At 47.2% G+C, this 18,487-nt stretch overlaps 1 protein-coding gene across 1 annotated transcript in view; it reads right to left on the reverse strand.

The window, feature by feature from the left end:
- The window catches only part of LOC128876841 (zygotic gap protein knirps-like), a 32,343-nt gene extending 14,375 nt beyond the window's left edge, over window positions 1-17,968 (reverse strand). The window contains exons 1-2 of the mRNA XM_054123560.1: window positions 17,052-17,968; window positions 5,730-5,807 (exon numbers count right to left, since the gene is read on the reverse strand). Coding sequence (XP_053979535.1) covers window positions 5,730-5,807 — 78 coding nt within the window. The 5' untranslated portion in view covers window positions 17,052-17,968. The remainder of the gene's footprint in view (window positions 1-5,729; window positions 5,808-17,051) is intronic.
- Between the last annotated feature and the right edge of the window lie 519 nt (window positions 17,969-18,487).

Below are 18,487 nucleotides of genomic sequence, written 5' to 3' on the forward strand. Positions count from 1 at the left end.
CGTCACGCGGGAGAAAGGTGGAATCACGATGGAGGCGGAAAATTCGATCGACAGAAATTGAAACAATGTGTAGGAGTCTAAACAAAAAATAAGCGGATACTACAAATATGACAACTTTACGCAACTATTGTACATGTCAGATGACAGGTGAAAATATCCTAGCGTTAATCGTCGATATATCGCACTTCCTTCTTCGCTTGGAAGAGGGTGGTCTGATTTAAGGATAAAGGCAGCAACAAATTCTTCTGCGACGGTTCGCACAGGCATCCAGAGTTGCATCCCATCGGAAGCGACGCCTAACCACGCCGATGCCTAACCTCGAGGCGCGTAAAACGCGACACAGGGAGGAAACCGCGAACCGCAACACGTCGCTCGTATAAAATGGCGATTTACGAGCCGCCAGGGCGCAGGAAACGCGCGACGGCCACCACCTTGCTCGTATGTGGGCCAAATCGCGGCGACGTCCGCTTTACGTTCCTTTTACGAGCCAATAAATCGCGATCTATCGATTCAACGTCCAGGCACGAACACTCCGCCCCACCTCTGGAGTCCTCTGCTGAAATCGCAGTATCCATGACATAATTTAACGCGCGTTCGTAATTTACGACCGCTTTGCAAATTAGGAGCACTCGTCCTTGCCTAGTAGAACATAATTCGTGTCTTCATTTTGAATTGCGGAAGAAGCGAGTTCATCCTTGAAGATGCTGAAGGCCGAGGCAAAGTCAGCTAGGAGTGATAAGTAAATTAAATTCTACAGAAATTTGTATTATATCACGTAAGCAGCTTGAGATAGTTGCGCTACTCATTCCGTCGTGATCGAGGAAAATTTATAATCAACGAAGCCGAAGGACTCGCTGAAAGAGATTTAACATGCAAACGTAAACGATCGACAAGTCAAAGGTCTAGGAATGATTAGGAAGTTAAATTCTACTAGAGCCTGCCCTTCGTCTCGCCTCGTACTCATTTAGAACACCTCAACAATTGAACGTTCAAGCGAAGACAACTCAAAGTTACGCTGCCAATTCTCGAATACTTTACTGCGCTAATCCCGGCGACTTCAACGCGTAGGTAAGGAGCATCGCCCAGGCCGAAGCATCAACGCCGTAACGCCTATTTCGCAAACGTTCGTCGACGATACAATTGAAAAGACAATTCGAAGAGTTCGTCGAAAGTCAGCGCCGCGGCGTTCCAGGTTTTGCGCAACCATTCGAGTTGGAGCGGAATCGCCACGATTTGCGACGAGTTCGCCAACGACGGAACGAAACTGGCGCGAGGAGGGGAAGGGAGTGTCACCGATTCTCGACCGTACTCGGATAAAATACAGGAACGCGAGAGTTCTGTCTAAGGGATTCCGCGGAGTCGATATATTCCGTCGCGAAATCGGACTGGACACTCCCAGGCGAAGCAATAAAGCACCGGTGGCAAAAAACGAACCGGTCGACTAATCTGTCGATCGTGACGGGAAACGCTAATCGCGGCGTCGCGAAATCGTCCAACCGCTGTGGAAATCGCCTAAACGGTTTCTCTGAAACGGTTTCTGGTGCTGTGCCATTGTGAACTTCTCGCCTCCCCGCACTGTCACTTTTATCCCGTTCGAAAGAAGAAGTGTTCTCTTTGTGTGCACGTGCCCCGGCTGCGTTGCATAAAGTGTTCTGGTAATCCGCTTCGATATTCCTGTGCTCTCTTGTGACGTAACCGCGTACAAGCACCACTCCTAGCGTGGCAAAGTGTAGACAAGTTGCCAGAACTTCTGGGAAAAACAAATTTCATTCCTTTTGATTACTACTCAACTAAGGGAATTATTCCAAAGATTACTGTATTGACAATGACGAATAAACCTGTAACTTGTAAAATAATATTTTTTTCTTTTTTCCACTTATAGGATATGCTTGTAAGAGGGTTAAAGTATATAGCAAAGACGCACTGCTCGATAAGTATCACGTTTGAAAGAACTCTCCTCTAACTATTTTAAATGGTTCATTCTTGAACCAGGCTTAACCCTCCATTTTATTTTTAGAACGCATGACTGCAATCGTTGCTTTTACAAGAAGCAATTGCACTCGAAAGTCTCGAACTCTGTCTCGTCAGACCGGAAAACTCGACAGTTCCATCGCGGCTAAGTGCCTTTTCGGATTCTGCCGCCGGAAGCCACGCGAATTCCAGGCTGAGGTCGCTCAACGGGCACAACAGGACAGTCCCAACTCGAGAGGGTCGCGCGAAAAGTGACTCGGTGCCGTTTCGCTCGGGGCATCCTCTTTGCTTTGTCGCGTGTCCTCGATCCGTCCTCGATGTCTCGCGATGAATAACGCCGAAAGACCTTCGGTGGATCGCTCGCCAATTTCGCGGCGCGCCGACAGGATGGGCGACGGTTGCCGAAAAGTTCTCGCGATGTCGGTCGCGCGCATAATCGTCGAGTGGAAAACAATGGTCCCTGAGCCGATTTGCATCACAACGCGTCGCGAATTCGCCAACTCTCCCACCTGGATACCGTAACGAGCGTGTCGAGCCTCGCGAATCGGTGCACTGGATCCTCGGGAAGAGAAGACTGTGTCGCGTTAACCCATTAAAACTCGAACCAATGTTCTGTTCCAAACAATGTTTGTCTTATAATTTAAAATTGAAAAATAAGTCCATGAAGAACTATTGAAAATTAAAATAAAGATTGAAAAAACCCCGCCAAAAAATCGTTGCAATTTCTAATTGGATAATAACACGCGAACGAGCGCTACCGAAAATTTCTCCTCGAAAGAATCGAATTCCATCGCAAAATTCTTTCGTAGATCGTCGATAGGTCCAGGTCCACGTCGAGGCTGAAGACCGGATCACGCGTTGTCTTTCGTACATCTGGAGAACGTCGCGCCACCAAAAATGGAAGAGTGGTCTTATGGAAAAGGGGAGCAGCGGGGCGTCGGAGGGGAAGTGCTCGCTCGTCTCCAATGTTACGCGGGGAATTCAAGCCAGTCGTTAGTATGCTAATGAGTGTCCCTCGTTTCTCGGTTCGCTCCCGTAATGCACGGCCCGGTAAATTATTTCAAATATTTCCCGAACGTCCTCTTGGAACCAAATCCCCTCCTCTCGAATCCGGCTGCTCTGTAACTCCCGTGAGAATGGGGCGTCTCTAAGGTGCCACGAAAAGGTCTGTGTCGAAATTGAGTATAAATAAAAGAACGGGAACGTCTTTACGAAGAATCGAGGCCTCGTTCGACTACGTCAAGTTTGATCCCCTTCAGCTTTCTCGGTCAACTTTAAATTTCCTTCTCACACGTTCGTTACATTAACAATATACAAATTGGATTATGATTAGATACTATTGGGTTATCTCAAGCATCGGTGAGAGCACCGACTAGGAACTTTTATCGAATTGTTTGAATTCAGCAAAATATTATATACTCCACCTATTACAATAGAAATTGAATTTCCGCGGAACGTACGCGGCTCGCCTCGGGAAAAAGAATGGCGAACGTCTCTGGCGAACCTTTCTTCGTCCTCGATCCGACGTCAGGCTGGGGATTATCGATCGATCTTCGAACCAGAGATTCTCGAGGGAGACGATCGTTACAGAGGCACCATGTTCCTTTCCTCGAGTCGATTTCTTAGGATGTACACGTCGAATTACATCATCGCGCGTTCGTTTACTAGCAAACGTTACGAGACCCAGCCGTGGGGCGATTTTTACACTCGGAAAATTACCGTTAGGAATGGCTCTTCGCCCTGTTCCCGGGACCTTTTTCTCGCCCCTGATCTGGGCATCGATCAAGCTGTTCCCTGGCGAGCCCCCAGGGTCGAACGTACGCGAAAATTTCTCATACGAATTGAATGTTTAATTAATGATCGCGGATCGGCCGACGACTGAGTCGGGGATGAAAGACGATACGCCTGGCCAGGGGAATTAATATTATCATCGTGCCGTGTACGTCGTTTCGCCGGCATAACTATGTGCTCGGAGGCTGAGAGAGGTTGGAACGTTGCTCTCACGGCGTTTCGATGTTATCGCGGGATATATAACGGCGCCATCGGGCCCTGATATCGAGAACCGCACGAAAGTCCAGAGGTGAGAATTAAAGGTATTCGACCCAACGACCGATCTTTCATGCTGCACCGACGTACGCGCGAGCCGTGGGGCTTCCTCGTCCATTTGAAAAATCCTCCAGCCGCGTGTCATTTAGTTCCTTTACGAAGAATGCTCGAAGGTAAATTAAATGGAGTATAATACTGTATCGACGAAGGGAGACAAATATTGGAAATATCAGGACGCGAGATGTAATATAGAACAACGATGAAATTGAATTCTTCGGAGGAAAATAGGGCTGTACTTCCGGAATTAATCCGGAATATTAGATTATAGAGTCAGAGCATAGAGTTGCTGCTCACGTGACTGTCGTCGTCTTATCTCGGAGGCATCCGACGCGGGGAACGAGGGCGAGAAAAAGGTAAAGGGGGGTAAAACGATTGAGAAGAGAGCAGATCGTAAATGCTTTCGAACCCGGCCACGGATATACGCACATAAATCCGTATCGTTCGGAGCACGGTCGTATTTTCCCCGTCCCGGTCGATCCTAGCCCACAAAGAGAGAGTCTAATTTACCTAAAACGCGTTATCTGGTGGCTCGGTCTCCGGGAAACCTGAACGCAACGCGGCACAGAGACAGCCGTGGGCCCGTTGTTGCCTTAATGAGGTCCAATTACTATCGGATGGGTCACTTAGTATGCGGTACCGATATTCCATGGTGCACCACATTAGTGGGACGAGAGACGAGAGCAAGGGTCAACACCCTTCGGCCAACTAAACGTGGCCTAACGAGACTCCGATCCTCCTGTCGTTTCGAGCTCTTACGCGTTCCGGCGCGGCGCACGTGCGCCAAGGAATCCGCCGATTGAATATTATATGCGTCCTTATCGATCGATGCCGCCAAACGAACGTCGAAGGACATCGCGATGAAAGCGTCGGACCCACTGTATTCGCAGGCCCCAAAGATGGGGCGAAATTCTTTGAATAGAAAATCTCGAACACTAACAGATATCATAACCTGAATGGGAATGGCTTATTCCGGAAACGACACGTGATCGCCTTATGCGGAGAGTGAGTATTAATGGATTTTTGACGATTTCTTAGCGAAGATTAACTCAAATATAAATACTCTAAACTAGATGAAAACGGCCTAGTGTCGCAGTTTCTAAGACAATCGCCGTCACCGACGAAACCGTCTACGAAGGATGACGATCCGAGATGATCGATTCGTCGCGCTCGATTCTCCCGTCCACTTACGGATTCGCGTCGGGCGAACGTTTTTTCCCCGGACATCCCGCTCACAGGTCCATCAAGATCGGACTTTCTCACCTTCTTCATCGATGGCCCGACGCGTACGTGCTTGGTCGTCCTTTCTCGCGATTCGTCGCGGCTTATTAACCTTCCCTTTTCTTTAAACTAGAGTGCACACGTCGCGGCACCGCTTTAAAGTACCGCGAGGGAGCGTGGATCGCGTGCGCTTCGTTTTTCCGCTAGGGTGACTTCGACGCGTGGAAAGCGACGTCGCGGAGAACAGAACCGAGACTGCGCGCGACTCGCATGAATTCGTTCTCGAATGATAAATAAGACTGTCGTTTCTAAGTCGCTCCTCGAGTGCAAAGGGTTAAACGATCGAAATAAGACCATTTTGAAGATCCTATCTCCTTCGTAAGCGGGGGTTCAAGGGGTCGAACAGTATGCGGACGTTGATTAAACTTCCTTACCTTGCAACCCTCGCACGTGAACGCTCCGAAATGAAAACCAGCCGCCGGCTCGCCGCAGACCTTGCACTGTTGGTTCATCTGCAATTATAGAAATTATGTTATTCGAAGGATAGTGACGGCGTCAGTTAGTCCGGCTCATCCTTGGAAAGATAAAGAGACGAGGCTTGGCGCGGAGCTAGGGAGGGAGTGACGAACCGGTTCTTCTGCGTTCGCTTCGATTTTTATTCCTCCCACAATATCTTACGGGATATATGTTCGAATGCTATTTGGATTACCGGGAAGAGGAGCTTGAAAAATTATTCCCCGGTTTCTTTACGACCATTATCGCCCCTGACACGGTTCACCAGCGCCCACTAATGCTTGTGGCATCCGAATTCAATCTCAACTATCGATTTCGTTTCCTCGCTGCCTCCTTGCTTTGTCCCCTTGACGTCAACGTTAACCTTGGATTAATAGCTGTGATAGACTCAAAAATCCTTGCTATGTTTGCAATAATTTTGATATGTTTGTAAAGTGTAATAGGTTTTTGATACAATAAACATTTGGTAGTGTTACGTTTCGGCTTTCGGTTTTCTGAGTCTCCCAAAATAACAATTCTTAAAAATAATCTCCCAAAATAATAAAATTATTAATATTCTTGTATGTAATCCAGCTGGTAAATTGATATTTAATTGTATTTGTAGATCCTGCTTGGAAATAGGACCATGCTTGTCTCTAAAGTCAGTTAATAGCACGATGTAATTCGTTGAAGGAACGACGGAGGACCATTATTCTTCGGGGTGAATGACGGTATCCTTTTCTGTTCGACAGGGACGAAGTTCGTTTGGTGCTAGCGGGAAATCATAAATCAGCGCTATCTAGGTGAAAGAAACACCATCTGTCGGCGTGACGGTGTCAGGGAAATGAACGCATTTCTCGAGTAAACTGGAATAAAATTAGACCAACGATGATCCGATATGGAGCCTCGGAGGCACCTGGCTTTTCTAATGTCGTCCACTTTTACCTAACCGAAAACAGTTGGTTCGCATAAGTCACCTGAAGTAACATCTCTGACAATTCCGGCGGCTTCGCACCGAATGCCTAGATAGTTATCATGATACACTTTCGCGCTTACAGGAAGAAAGCAGTCGTTTAGAGTAATTTTCAGTGAAAACCTCATTGAATTTCTTGCTTGACGCTGAAATATTTTGAATAGATGACCTCGTTAAGATCGCTGTCTTCCTGGACTTCGGTCCACATTCGATAAATAGTCGAAGAGTAGCAATCTTGCTGCGTGCTTCCTGCATCTGCCGCGATTGTCCTAACGAGAATTCAAAGTGACCGCAATTACAGTCGCGATACGACACCGAGCCCTTCTAATCGCCCCTTCGCGATTGTTCTTCTAAAGGAAATGATCGTTCTCCCGTACAAACCAACGAATGGAAACGCGGGGAAGTGAAAAGTGTAAGAGAGAAAAAGACAAGTCGTCCCGCAGGTTCGTTAAGGTTTCCAAGTTTTTTCACCGACGCAGTTGTTTGACGCCCGCTCTTTCTTTCATTCCGCCTGCTGATGAGGCGAGACCGTCTTACCTCTTCCTCGGCAGAGGAGGAGGCAGCAGGTATCTTTCCTCTCCTGGGCAACTACACGTGGCGCAACAATGACCTACTCGCCCCTTTTCAACATTTTTTTAGTCCCTCGCCTTCTGTTGGCTCTCGTCCATGCTGGACTAATTCATAGAAAAATTTTCCTATGCGATCAAAATTAGGAAGAAGAGACTTCTTGGATCCTTAAATTACGAGTAATTGCATACGACGACGTAACGTGCCTCGCGAACACAATCTCTTTATTGCCCCATAAATATAGACGAATAATTTTGAAACACCGAAGAGAGCCATAAACATAGACGTTCCTTAATAAAATACTTGGAGGCATCGTGCAATAATTGTCCGTATAGCCGTTCGATCGAATAAACGTCGAGCATAAATCACTACGCGGTGTCCCAATTCGTCGTCTATCATTGAAATTAAATTTTTGCCCATCTCTGGCTCGGACCACGATGACTGTAAATTGTAATTAAGTGCTGTAAGGCAACGTAATCACGAATTGAAACGTAGTTCGCGGCGGGGAAGGCTCAAGAAGCGTGGCGAACCGCGTGAGAATGTACTCGAAGCTTTTGAATCGTGCGAGCAAGCGTGCAAAGAGATCACCTGGGCGAGAGAAAGAGGGAGGAAAAGGTTAAGCGGTGCAAAAACGGGGCGCGGAGCTAATATCGGGACGTTGTTTCCATCGATGCGCTCCATGCGGAATATTCGAGCGAGAGAGGCTGGTGCACGCAGGTCGACGTTGATTAAGAGTGGTCTCGCGATTAACAGTAAATCACAGAGCGCATCGATTCAACCTTCGTAACCGTAACCGCGGCCCGCAGCCGCCGGTGACTATAACCAGCAAACGGTACCATTTAAGTAGCCGAGCCTATTGATTTTACAAAGGATCTCGGCGACTGATATCGGACGCTATCCCACGAAGGTTAATTCGGGCCAAGGCTGACCTCCATCGCCGCCGTTGATCGATTTCTCCTGCCCTAAACCAGAAGTGGACAAAATTCCAGCCTACTTCAAAATCTCGATCAACGAACAAGAGACGAACAACGTTTTATCTTTCACTTGCTGATTATTCATCTTTGATGATACGTTGACAATATTTTGACAAACATTACAATGATACGAGGTACATTTTATACTTACATGAATGCAGTACAACGTAAATATACAGGTCCTCAAAGTATGGAAATAGAATGGCCAATAAAAAGGATTGGAATGCTCGGAATGACACTGTTGACCAATAAAATGAGATTATGCGTCACGTTAAACGAGGCAAGGTTTCACTGAGATCTGTTCGATCGTATAATCGTTGGCAATAAATTTTTTATACGGTGCTTTTATTCGTCACCTATTATTCCAAAAGAATTTTGCTCTTCTTTTCCTCAAACTGTCGATCCCGCGCAGCCTGTTCGGCGATCCTACGATCGTAATCGTTTAATCTCCTACATACAGGTTTCGTTATTTCGGAGAACGTTCGTTCCTGGTTTCCGTAATCGGATTTCAACGGATACATGGAACAACTGATTAATAGCTGCGCTGAATATTCATGCGCCTCGACTGCGTAGATAGAGTGGTTTGAATTACGACGATACTCGCGGCGTTTCAATTCGACGATAGGAATTCGGACGTTCCGATCGCGAGTCTCACAAACGCCCCGCCAACTATATACAGGGTGTGCTTGAAACAGTGGGTATGCATAAAAAATATCTCTACCTGTGCTTCGTACATTGATAACTGTACACTCAACAATTAATTAAATGTTCCGGATAAAACATTTCAACTAACGATGACAGAATGTGCTATTAAAACAATGCAGTGTACCTATCTCGCGAGTGATCAGATTATTTCCTCCGACACCCGCATTCAAACCTGGACCCATCGATTCCAGCACACCCTGTAGATCGCCGTATCAGGAACGTAACGGGTTGAATTAGCATTCGCCGTACCATTTCGATGATCGGAATCCAAACGTTCACGGAATCTCTTCCCATACCGAATTCCTGTTCCCAAGACACCAGCGCGGCAGCGAGTTCCACTTGGACCGAGACGCTTATCAGCGGCACGAAACATCAGATAACGCGGCGAACCACCAGCCCAGAAGCGTACCTCTCCGATTGATATGCAAAAATAACCCCGTACCCCTCCACTCCGCGGTGCAGACGAGGTTGGCTCTGCAATCTGTTCATCGACGTCTGGTTGCACGAAGCGGGATAAAAGGTGGGGCACACCTCGCGTGCACGCACGCGCGCCTCGTACCCTAGTTTCCACGGGGACTCCAAGTCAATATTTGCCTGGCGTTCGTTAATGAAGTCTGATCGACCTGCTCCAAATATCGACTTACAGACCGACTCGACGTTTGCACGAACGAAAACGACGAGCGCCGGAGGAACCAGAGGGGTCACGGATGAGGGAACCCCTCCTGTCATCGTTCCAGCTCGCCCTGCTCGCGTGTACCCCGACGTCCAGGGGCACGAGGAAGTTTACGCGCCATTAAACTCGAGTCCCGTCTGACGTTTATCCTTTTATAAGCGTTTTTTTCGCCCATCCCTACAGTCAGCTCCCGCCATTGTCATTTCACCCTTTCCTTGGCCGACTTCGCGCGCATCCAAACCCTCGTCGAAGGAAATCTGGGGAACTGGAGGGTGACGGAGCTGCTGGAAATGTTGAGGGAACACACCTGAGATATTTGAAGCTTCAGAGTAGCGTAGTCTTCAAGTTCATTGAAAGTAATGTTTCATCTTCGAAGATATTATTCTCCCATCTCCCCATTCCCGAATGTGAATCACGAGTGCAAATTACACGAGGATTCGATAAAGTTCCACGCTTCGTCGACGGGATATTTCCTCCAGGTCCCACTTCCCCAGGGATGATATAATCTCGGTGTTCGTCGGCGATCGTGTTGCGGACTCTCGGTTAGCTCGTGCGCCGGGGCGTAATTACAATCGAAACGAGGTGCCCTCTCAGTCCGTTCATTTTCTCTAATTGGCGATAAACGGACGTAATCGTCCGTGTATTTTAGCCAGGGTAGCGCCGTTCGCGGCGCGATCGCACGTAACCGCGGCGACGATAAGATCGCGACCGCTCGCTGGTAAACTTTCGTCCCGTGGAAATTCCCTTTGGTCTCCGTGTACGGAACCCCGGTTGATATATCGACTCCCTCTTCCCGTTGGGTTCATTAACTCGTTAACTTCGGCGCGAAAAATCGTCAGCCGTATATCACGGCTTCCATGGATCGGTAATCGAGCGGTCAATCCTAACGCGGCCATAAATTCGCGAATTAATATACCGCCAATTAATTAAAATCGCGCGAACGCTTTCTCTAAGTAACCATCGAGCGTGTCCACGACCACGGTGGGGAACTGTAACAATCGCTGCCCCGTACCCTGTCAACCGGGTAATTGCAGTTAACGCGCTCGTGAATCGCTCGATGGAACTCGTTTTGCCCGCCACGCTCGCGCAGGAAACTCCATCGACGAAAGATTATTCCTGAAGCGTTTAATTGGACGATTATCTCTCACTCGGTTTTCGTTCCTACGTTTTTGTCGCTTGGCGGGGACGCGAGCCGCTCGTTTTCCCGTTCCACCTGCGCCCAGAGCAATTAACAGCGTTTTCACGAGCCTCGAGTCGAGAAATGCTCGGTAATTAGAATCTTTTTTCTTTTTTCTTTTTTTTTTGTTTGTGAAGAATAGCATGGAATACGTTGAGCTCCTAACAGTCTGTGGTAATTGATATACTTGCCGAGACGTTGCGTGAATTTTCTAGAGTAATTTGTTTTGAGAATTAACGAGATATTGATAATGGCTCGGGGCGTTGCAAACGGTAAATTGGAATGGATTAACTCTTCGCGCTCGAAAGATAACTCTCGAATCGAAATTATCCAGCAATAATGTTTGTTTAAAATGTAGGGTTTTCTCTGGCTTTCAACCACTGTGCTACGGCCCTAACGAGATGAAAATAAGCTTCGAAAGATTTCGAATTCCCGCGACCGTAGGACGACCTCTCTAGCCACGGTTACTTGCGAATTCCTTTGTGATCCATTTCGACTTCGGGATTCACAAAGAGAGAAGTTGGCGGAGAAGGCACGAGACGTCCGGCTCGTTGCCAGTCACCGCGGGTCGCCGGCTAGCCTGGCCTAACAGGGGGGACAGTTTCAGGAAAATCTCGAAAGGGAAACTGGAGTGCGTCCAGAATACAGACTGGTGCGCAGGTCGCGCAATTTGTATCGGGTCTGGATGCGTTTTTAACGATCGCTTTGATGGATGATGGCCGCGCCTCGCTGGCACGTCGATCGAGTCCTTGAAAAATGATGCTCCATATCGTTGTATAAGCTCGCAGACCTAACCGAGACGCTCGTATCCTGGGATATGCTCGACTACACACAGCCGAGACACGCACGCACTCATACGCAGGCTTTCACGAGCATATGGCAGGGGAGACGGCAGCTCCTTTTCGGTTAATATGTTTTCGCGATCCACAAAGCGCCCGGTTGGGAGTCAAAGACAATTAATAACCTTCCGTAGGATCATTTATCGCGACAGTTTAGCCCCACGATGGCGAACTCGCTTTCTAACGGCGCAGAGAAGCCACGACGACCGTATGTATGCTCGTGAAGGAGTCTCCGTCGGACTGATGCTGCATTGTTCGTCTCCTCGGCCCGTGACCGATCCAATTTTTAACACCGCCCTTCTCCTTCTCGCTCTCTCGTCGAGATTTCCCTCAGCCACTCGAAGTTAATCGAGGGCGACCGTAGTCAACCCTTGCCACTTGTGGGAATCCGTCGCGGGATTTGTTATGCTCGCGAAGAGTCGAGGGGCTGCGAGTACGTTCGCTCTATTACCGCGGCTAGAAACGGTGACGGTTGTTTCGCAACCTAATCCTAGACTTGGAAGTCTAACTTAAAAAAGTAGAATCGCGATGATGCTGCTGAGTGCGACAGAGGAGCTAAGAGAAGAGTTGGACATAATTATGGGCACATATGCGTTCAGCGGCTGAAATTGATACATTTTTCCATTAAACTTCGTTAAACTTGTCCCAGTGTGCTCCGTTACTAGAAACTTGAATGAAATTCGTAAAAGTGTCCGACATTCGCGAATGCTAATTCTCCCATAATTTACGTCTCTGATTACGGAGGAATTAGCGTCACGAAAATAAATTGCATATCCGCGGGATTAACCGAGTTACCGCTGCGGTTTCAGGACACATTACAAGTAACCGTGAGGACGGAGAGAGGACGAGGAGGGAGAGAGACAGAGAAGAAACACGTGGGCTGACCCATCAATATTATCCTCCAAGCGCACGTGCGTGACAACGTAACGACGTTTCGCAAAATAAAATCATCAGCCACCGTGGCAAGCGATCTTTGACCCATCGGGTAGTCGAGACTTCTAACAACGTCTAAAACAGCGCGGAAGAGAGACGCGATGGAACGTTCGGACGAAAGATGGGCCTCCAATAGTGGAAAATTGACTTCTGAACTTCGTTAGGGATCTTTGTCTCGAACAGCCGCGGCGAATCTTCTCCATTCTGGTAATCCGTCAATGACGGCGAACGATTATTTAACGGAATCAATTTAGCAGTCTCCGCCGTGTATAGGAGAAATTTCCATTCGTAGGAGTGGAAACACTTTCCAATTCTTGAAACGATTGTGATTCTTGAAATGGGGATTCATCCTCGGTGCGTTGGAGCGAGGCGACGGGCGGTGTATAGTCCGAGGCATGGGTGTTTAGAATCCAAGCAAAACTATTTCATCTTTACCAGTTTAACCCTCTGTGGTCCTGGTTCTTTAATTTTCGTACATTTTTGCCGAGCCTCGCTCGACCTAGAACCGCAAAGGGTTAATAAACGAACGAACGAACATTGTTGCATGCCAGAACTGGAATAGATCCCAGAGTTCTTTCCCGTCGACGATCGCTCATCCGCGTCGAGGCCACGATAAGACACGTCTTCCGTCGTTTTCTCTCGGCAAATGCAAACTCGAGGAAGCGTCGTCAAGTGTGGTTCCCTGTACCTCGCGAATTATCGCGGCTTGAACAAAGTGCATCGGCTCAGATTAGAAAAGTAACGGACCGTGTACCGTTAAACGTCTCGGTGAACGCAGCATCGAGATAAAGGCCTTTGGAAAACGCGCCATGTCCTCCGCCGCATATTAGGCGAAATCCACGATTACTATTACTCGGTTAACCAGTAATCACCACCAGCAATTAACGAATAATCATTAATCACGATTAACCTTTTCAGACCTGGTTGTCATCGAGTCCTACGTGAACTTTGAAATTACTTTGGACTACAAAATAATTAGATTCTTGAAATTGTACATGTCACCTGCAATTACCGTCTAAGTACGTTACAAGTGCGTTGGCACTAATGCAACATGGAGAATTATGAGAGAAACGTTGCAGCCAGGAGACCCCGGAGTAATGTTTTTTGTTGTGTAACGCGTCATGTTTTATGTCAAGAATCATATTTATCCTTAAAAAGTTTCATTCTACATAATGTAATCGTCGAAGAAATTAATATTGCATCACTCAGGAATTACATTTATATAATCGTACATACCGACAGCAAAAGAAAGAGAAGCAAATTTTAATTTAGATTGTTGCAGAGGTAGAGTTTTTGCAAAGCAACCACTGCGCTACTATGTCTGTGTACCAATGAGAGGTCGTCGCGACGTGACCCGGTCCGAGAAGGTTAGGATTCGATGGAACCGTTTCAACCGACGCTTCCGTTTCTCCCCCAGGTAGAAAAAACGGAGATAATACGTATATTTGCCGGGAGTTTTACGATTTCGGTGATGAGAGGGGAGTTGGGAGGGTGAAACGACGACGGCAAAAAGGCGTTAAGTCAGATCGCGACCCCGCGCCAAACCTCGAGGGGTTAATATGCAAATGAGGATCGGCGATTCTTAGGCGGCTTACGCGGGGAACGCAATATCGCGACGAAGGGATCCGAGCCGTTGATTATTCGGCCGATACGAACGCCAAGGCTCGAAAGGAGCGTCCGAACTTACGATTAAGGTTAATTGAACGCCGAAGAACTCTCCGCAACCTTTACAGCCGTGTACTCTACACATGGGAATTTAAAGCTGCTGTTTGTGTACGCGCTTTCTCCGACAAAGTAGATCTTTTTCAGCTATGCGCACTCTATCGGTTTTTGCGTACTTTCTCCTAAAACTGGTTGGGAGAGTGCAGCAATCTTCGGAATTACGGTTCGAATGGAATTGGTTTGAAGGAACACGACCTTAAAACGCACTTGGGCAACTTTAATGTGCGAGGTAATCTTATGGTTGGGTCTCGAGACAAGGAAATTATTAAATACGCTTCGAGAATCTCTAGAAATCGTTCTCTAGGTACCCTAATCATCTTCGAAGGACTACAGTCGAGAAGACTTAATTTTCGGAGTCCCGTAAAAACAAAAGGTAGATGAGGAATATTTTAAATGCAGTCACAACGACCTCGTGATACTCTCACGATTAATCTTTGAATGATCATACGAAACGAAGAAGAGTTGCTCTTAGATGAAAATAGAACATTTAGAACGAAAACGCACCTTCTTCAGCCCTGCCAGCGTCTTCCGATGTACAAGTGGGTAATAACCGTATGAAAGGGTAACAATAGTGGCTGACACACCGCAACCAGGGTGAAAAAGAGAGAAGGCAGACGGCAGGGAGAAGGAGGGAGGCAATAAATATATTTTGACATGGGAGAACCCGAGCCTGGCACCTATGCATAATAATTGTAATGCTCGAGCCCGTTTTCCTTCTCCTCTTCTATCGTCCTGCGTTGCACACGTGTTTGCGGCGTTCACTTCCGTGACTCTTGCTCGGCTTTATTCCACGACAAAAGTGTTGGCTATTGTACTGGCCCGAATTACGGCGCTGTCTACCAGTAGGCAAATATTATAGCAACAGGCGGCCGCGAGGGGTGACGATAATGTTTTCATTTACGACTAACCCCAGCCAACCGCACGCGAGGGATCTGCGTACTCCAGAGCGCGAAGAAAGGCGACCATTGGAAAGACCAACAGAGGGAACGCACACAAAGTTTGCGGTTGATCGTCTCATTCGTCCGAACAGAGACCAAGACCATCGATGCAAGATGGGAGAACTGTTGCATTTTTATTTAGAACATCGATGTCAGGTACTCTGCATTGTTAAAATTAATCGAATTCCCTGTTCCACTAGACCGCGGATTTTATGGATTTACGCGTAACTATGCAAATGCGAGAAGCATAAGCATGGCAAACGCATAGCGAATATATGCGCTTAGGTAACGTGAAATATTAATATTATATATTTCGTAAAATACAGTCTGAATACGTTATGCATATGTTTTCCCTGTGTTTATGGCTATAAACCTACGCCATAAAAGCATACCATTCTCAATCTATTCATGGCACGACACTCATTATCGATCTATACCTCTACAAGGATTTATGGACGCGTTTAATTAACTCTCTGAAGTTAGCTGAGCTAAAAACTATCCCACATTTTTCGTAGCTTTACTATTTGATATAAAGTTTCTTATTCGTGTGGCAATACTACGAACTAACACTAAAAGTACAATAAGTGGAATTAGAAATGAGATCGATAGATCAAGACACCAAAGATGAGATCGATAGATCAAGACACCAAAGATGAGATCGATAGATCAAGACACCAATGAGTCACGAATAGGTGAGGATTAGAACGAATTTTCTCGCTGGGTGCGACAACGTTGTTCGCGGTTCTAGTACACACGATCTCACGACTTCGTAATTATATTCCAATCAAAATTTGCCAGTCGAAAGGGTATATTTAATGGTCAAGCGTGTTTGTGCCGCTATTAGGTTGCATTATCAATTTCACGCCGTGGTATAATCGCGAGCGACGCAGCCACTTTGGATGTAGACTTTAATTTACGAGGGATAAATGGAGCGGTGAATGGACTGTAAGATTGACGAAACGCCGGTGATTACTGGCTGAACGCGCGTGATTTATTTTCTAGTTTTTATAACTATCATTAGCCGGCCTTTTTCACCCCCTACTCTCTTCCGCGATGCTTCGTATTGTACCTACAATTTCTCGCCGCCAATTCTCGTTTAAAGCCCCTCGTTTTTCTCTTACGAATGTCTCAAACACGCCGGTGCCGTGTACGTAAGACAAATCGCGCGTCGCCTTTGCAAACTTGGACCTCGTGTAAAAGAAATTCATACAAAAATAAAGGGCAGTCCGAGCGTTCTATTTTCGTAGAAAAATGTCAAGCAGTTGAGCATGTTATTCCCGAGGTGGTCGATAAGGTAAAAGAGAATTCGGGGACTTGGGAGACTTCAACGATGGGTCGGCGATAATTGCTCTGGGGAGACATCGATGCCCGCATGGGAAACGCAGTCATGGTAAAACAGTGATTCTTAGTCTCTGCGGAGTCGCACACCGCTGTACAATTTTCTCAATGGCGGTAAATCTGATGATTTATCGAATATTTATTGTTTCAATTATTTAAATTTAACTGAGCTGCTCTAGCAGAAAATGAACGTCATTCAATATTGCACTCTGTTTAGTATACACCAAAAATTGTCTAATGAGAAAACACTTTCCAAAAGGCAGGTGGTCTCTGAATTTTTATATATGCAATAATAATACAACCTTCACTAATTCTAATTTTAAAAGAGTTCAAACATTGAATTAGCCTGTCAAAGACGATGGCATGACACCTCGCAAAGTTTAAGAATCACTGTTGTAGGATCGAATATGAACAATCGCACTCACCTTCGCAGTTCCAGACGATATCCACACAAGCGGCCCAAAACCGGTGGTCTCAGCTCACCCACAAACAAAAAATTAACCGTCTTCGCCGCGACAACGTCCGAGTCCTCTGTCACACGTTACACACCATAACTTGAGTTTCAACTCCACGGGGAGAGCGGGAATCTCGAAAAGAAAAATCGTTCGATCCCCGGACACACACTTCCGAAACGTTTCTGTCCTCCTGACTTCGGTCACGTGGCGTGTACACGGGCAGCGTGAGCTGGTGCACGATTCTTCCGGAAGTGAATACCGCGACCACGGATCGTTCACCTCGATGGGACCGATTCACCCCCTCGAAGGACACGCGACTGAGTTCGCGTAACCGTTCCCCTCGATGCAAATCCGTCGAATGCCCCCGAGTGCTCTGATCCACGCGATCCTCGACCGTGGCGGCCTGCTCCAAGTCCTCCTCCTCCTACGGTCGGTCCGTCTCTCTCTCCTTCTCTGCCCTGTCCTCGATCCAACGATTTTTCCTCGATCTGGCTCTGTCTGTCTCTCTCGAACGTCCACGAGTCACGGTGCGGCCACGTCGATGGACGGGAGAGGACTGGCGCTTCGCGATCGCTGCGACCTGTTCGACTGCATCGAAGGCGCCTAAGGAGAGCCACGGTGTACCAGACGGGAACCGATTTTCCCCCGTGTGCCACGGGGCCAGTCAAGCCTGCCCATCGGTGCACGCCTGTCCCTCGATCCGCCAATCGGCCTTCTTCAGGCCCGATCTCTCAGCCAATGAGGACACAAGCGGTCCCAGAAGACCAGCTGGCCCGGTGCCACCCATCCGTTTCCCACTACTGGCGATCTTTCGCTCCACCACTCTTTGCTACGTCCGTCGTTCCTCGTGTCTTGTGCTAGCGAAGCCCCCGTGGAGAACCGATCGTCGGCTTGGTCTTATCTTACCCGAGAAACGACCAGCCGATCACTGAAGCGTTGATCGCGTTGGCTAAGGACGCGAGAACGTTTTCTTTTTCGCTTAGCTCCCTCCGCGATCGATGCTGGAACTGCTCGAGGAATTTTTTTATTGACCTTTGGGTTTCGAAGACGATACCGCGATGATGTAACGAATTTGTGTGGATTATTATTTGAATTCAATTTTGATTTCATCGATTGTTACAGCCTCTAAGTCTCTAGTCGTTACATTTTTTATTTTTGGAAATTCGATTCTCAATTCTACAAAATAAGAATCGTGCTCTATCAAGTCGTCTAGTTAAAGCGAGAAATGTGTAGATGCCTGTATAATTTTTACGTCCAACGTCTCTGAAAATGACACGATCCATAGCGTCGAGATCGTCGTGATTCTTTTGAGAGAATGGAGAATAAATATACTTCTCGAATCAACTGACACGTATTTAATCTTTCAAGGAGTGTCCTCTCTTTTTCTCGCGCACTTTATTCTTACT

Source organism: Hylaeus volcanicus, chromosome 5 (assembly GCF_026283585.1).
Source record: "Hylaeus volcanicus isolate JK05 chromosome 5, UHH_iyHylVolc1.0_haploid, whole genome shotgun sequence".
Lineage (NCBI taxonomy): Eukaryota > Metazoa > Arthropoda > Insecta > Hymenoptera > Colletidae > Hylaeus > Hylaeus volcanicus.